Source organism: Babylonia areolata, chromosome 27, assembly GCF_041734735.1.
Source record: "Babylonia areolata isolate BAREFJ2019XMU chromosome 27, ASM4173473v1, whole genome shotgun sequence".
Lineage (NCBI taxonomy): Eukaryota > Metazoa > Mollusca > Gastropoda > Neogastropoda > Buccinidae > Babylonia > Babylonia areolata.
Genome location: NC_134902.1, coordinates 27,784,725 through 27,787,224, shown reverse-complemented (window position 1 = coordinate 27,787,224; position 2,500 = coordinate 27,784,725). Strand labels below are relative to the sequence as shown.

Here is a 2,500-nt window from a genome sequence, read left to right as displayed (position 1 = left end):
GAGACTGGGGGGTGGGGGACTGGGAGGCTGGGGGGTGGGGGACTGGGGGGTGGGGGGTGGGGGACTGGGGGGTGGGGGTGGGGGACTGAGAGACTGGGGGGTGGGGGACTGGGGGGGGGCCCTGGGAGACTGGGGGGTGGGGGTGGGGGACTGAGAGACTGGGGGGTGGGGGACTGGGGGGTGGGGGACTGGGAGACTGGGGGGTGAGGGACTGGGGGGTGGGGGACTGTGTCTACTCGGGCATGGCATTGGAAGGTGGGTGGATGGAGTGGGGTAGGGTGGGGTGGGGGGCTCGATCATATCCCCTTCTTCCGCCCGTTTTAATAAACCTTCCCCAACGGAAGTCATATTATTATCATTATCATCATCATCATTATCATCATGATCACCATGATTATACCAATGATAATAATTATTATCATTATGATGGCTAATTTAGTCACTATTAGCTATGATACTGAAGACAGAAAGACAGGCAGACAGACAGGCAGGCAGACAAATTAACTGATAGACAGACAGATATTCGCATACATGAACACAAGAATGGGAGCGCGCCTCACTATCTTATACCCCCTTACGCGCTCACACACACACACACACACACACACACACACACACACACACACACACACACACACACACACACACACACACACACACACACACACACAGCACAGCACAGCACAGAGAACAGACTGTACACATACCCTTCAATACTGAAGTAGGCGTATTGAGCATTTTTGAGATCAGTGTACGAACCAGACAGAAGGCGTGCCCTGTTGAACCAGTCGGTGAAGGAGGTATTCGTAGCGTTGAACAGAAAGTACTTCACCTCCACGCCGTCCTTATACAGCGCTACCCTCACCTTTAAGGATGGCAGGATATCAAAATGAAGGAAGATACGAATAAAGAACAAACGAAGGAAAGAATAAGGGGAGCAAATAAGAAAAATAAGAAAAAAAAGAAAGAAAGAAAGAAGAAGAGAAACGAAGAGACAGCATCACTCTGACCTAAAGGGACGGCACGATATCAAAATGAAGGGAGAAACGAATAAAGAATGAATGAACGAAAGAAAGAACGAAAGAAAGAAAGAAAGAAAGAAAGTTAGAGACAGTTCCCCTCCCACCTGAAGGGACAGTACGATATAAAAATGATGGAGGAAACGAATAAAGAAAGAAAGAAAGAAAGAAAGAAAGAAAGAAAGAAAAAAAAAGAAAGAAAGAAAGAAAGGAAGGAAGAACGAAGGAAACAAAGTTAGAGACAGCTCCACCCTCACCTGAATTGACGATACGATATCAAAAAGAAGGAAGAAATGAATAAAGAATGAATGAAAGAAAGAAAGAAAGAAAGACAGTTTCAATCTCACCTGAAGTGATAGACCGTCACTGAAATATAGAAAGAATGAATGAAAGAAAGAAAGAAAGAAAGAAAGAAAGAAAGAAAAAAGACAGCTTTACTCTCACCCGAAGGAACTGCCCGTCATTTAAAGAACGAAAGAAAAAGAAAGAAAAGAAAGAAAGAAAGAAGGAAGGAAAGAAAGAAAGACAGTTTCACTCTCACACGAAGTGACTGCCCGTCATTTAAAGAACGAAAGAAAGAAAGAATAAAAGAAAGGAAGAAAGAAAGAAAGACAGTTTCACCATCACCGGAAGTAATAGCCCGTCATTTAAATGCATAAAGAAGCAAACAAAAAACGAACGAAAGAAATAACGAAAAGAAAAGAAAAATCAAAAGATAAAAGTGAGAATGAGAGGATGAAAGAAAGAAAAGAAGGAATGGGAAAACAGAACGAAACAAACGGAAAAAAGGGAAGGGGGGAGGGGGGAGGGGAGAAGAAAAAAGTAACAACGAAAGAAAAAGAAAGAAAGAAAGAACGAAGTAAAGACATGACCACATATCGAAAGAATAATACAGAAAGAAAGAAACGATATATATATATATATATATATATATATATATATATATATATATATATATATATATATATATATATATATATAAAGGGGGGAAATAAGGAAAGAGCAAGAAATTATGAGAGAGAGACAGAGAGAGACAGAGACAGAGAGACAGAGAGAGACAGAGACAGAGAGACAGAGAGAGACAGAGACAGAGAGACAACGACTGAAAGAAAGAGATACAGACAGACAGACAGACAGACAAAGACACAGTCAGAGAGCGAGAGTGAGAGAGACAGACAGACAGAGAGACAGACAGACAGAGAGACAGACAGAGAGTGGGAGGGAGGAGGAGAGAGAGGAGTCAGTTTCCAGTTCCGAGTTTCTCAAGGACGCGTCACTGCGTTCGGACAAATCCATATCGCTACACCACACCTGCTAGGCAGGAATTTCCGATCTCCAAGGTCAACATGTGTACAGACCTGCTAGTGCCTGAACCCCCTTTCATGTGTATACGCAAGCAGAAGATCAAATACGCACGTTAAAGATCCTGTAATCCATGCAAGGGTCCCGGTGGGTTATGGAAACAAGAACATACCCAACAT

The 2,500-nt window shown here is 43.2% G+C and overlaps 1 protein-coding gene across 1 annotated transcript in view; it reads right to left on the bottom strand.

Annotated features, from left to right (window-relative positions):
- LOC143301430 (uncharacterized) overlaps window positions 1-2,500 on the bottom strand; it is a 14,299-nt gene that overhangs the window by 5,053 nt on the left and 6,746 nt on the right. Inside the window, exon 4 of the mRNA XM_076615719.1 lies at window positions 708-865. Within this exon, the coding sequence (XP_076471834.1) occupies window positions 708-865 (158 nt within the window). The remainder of the gene's footprint in view (window positions 1-707; window positions 866-2,500) is intronic.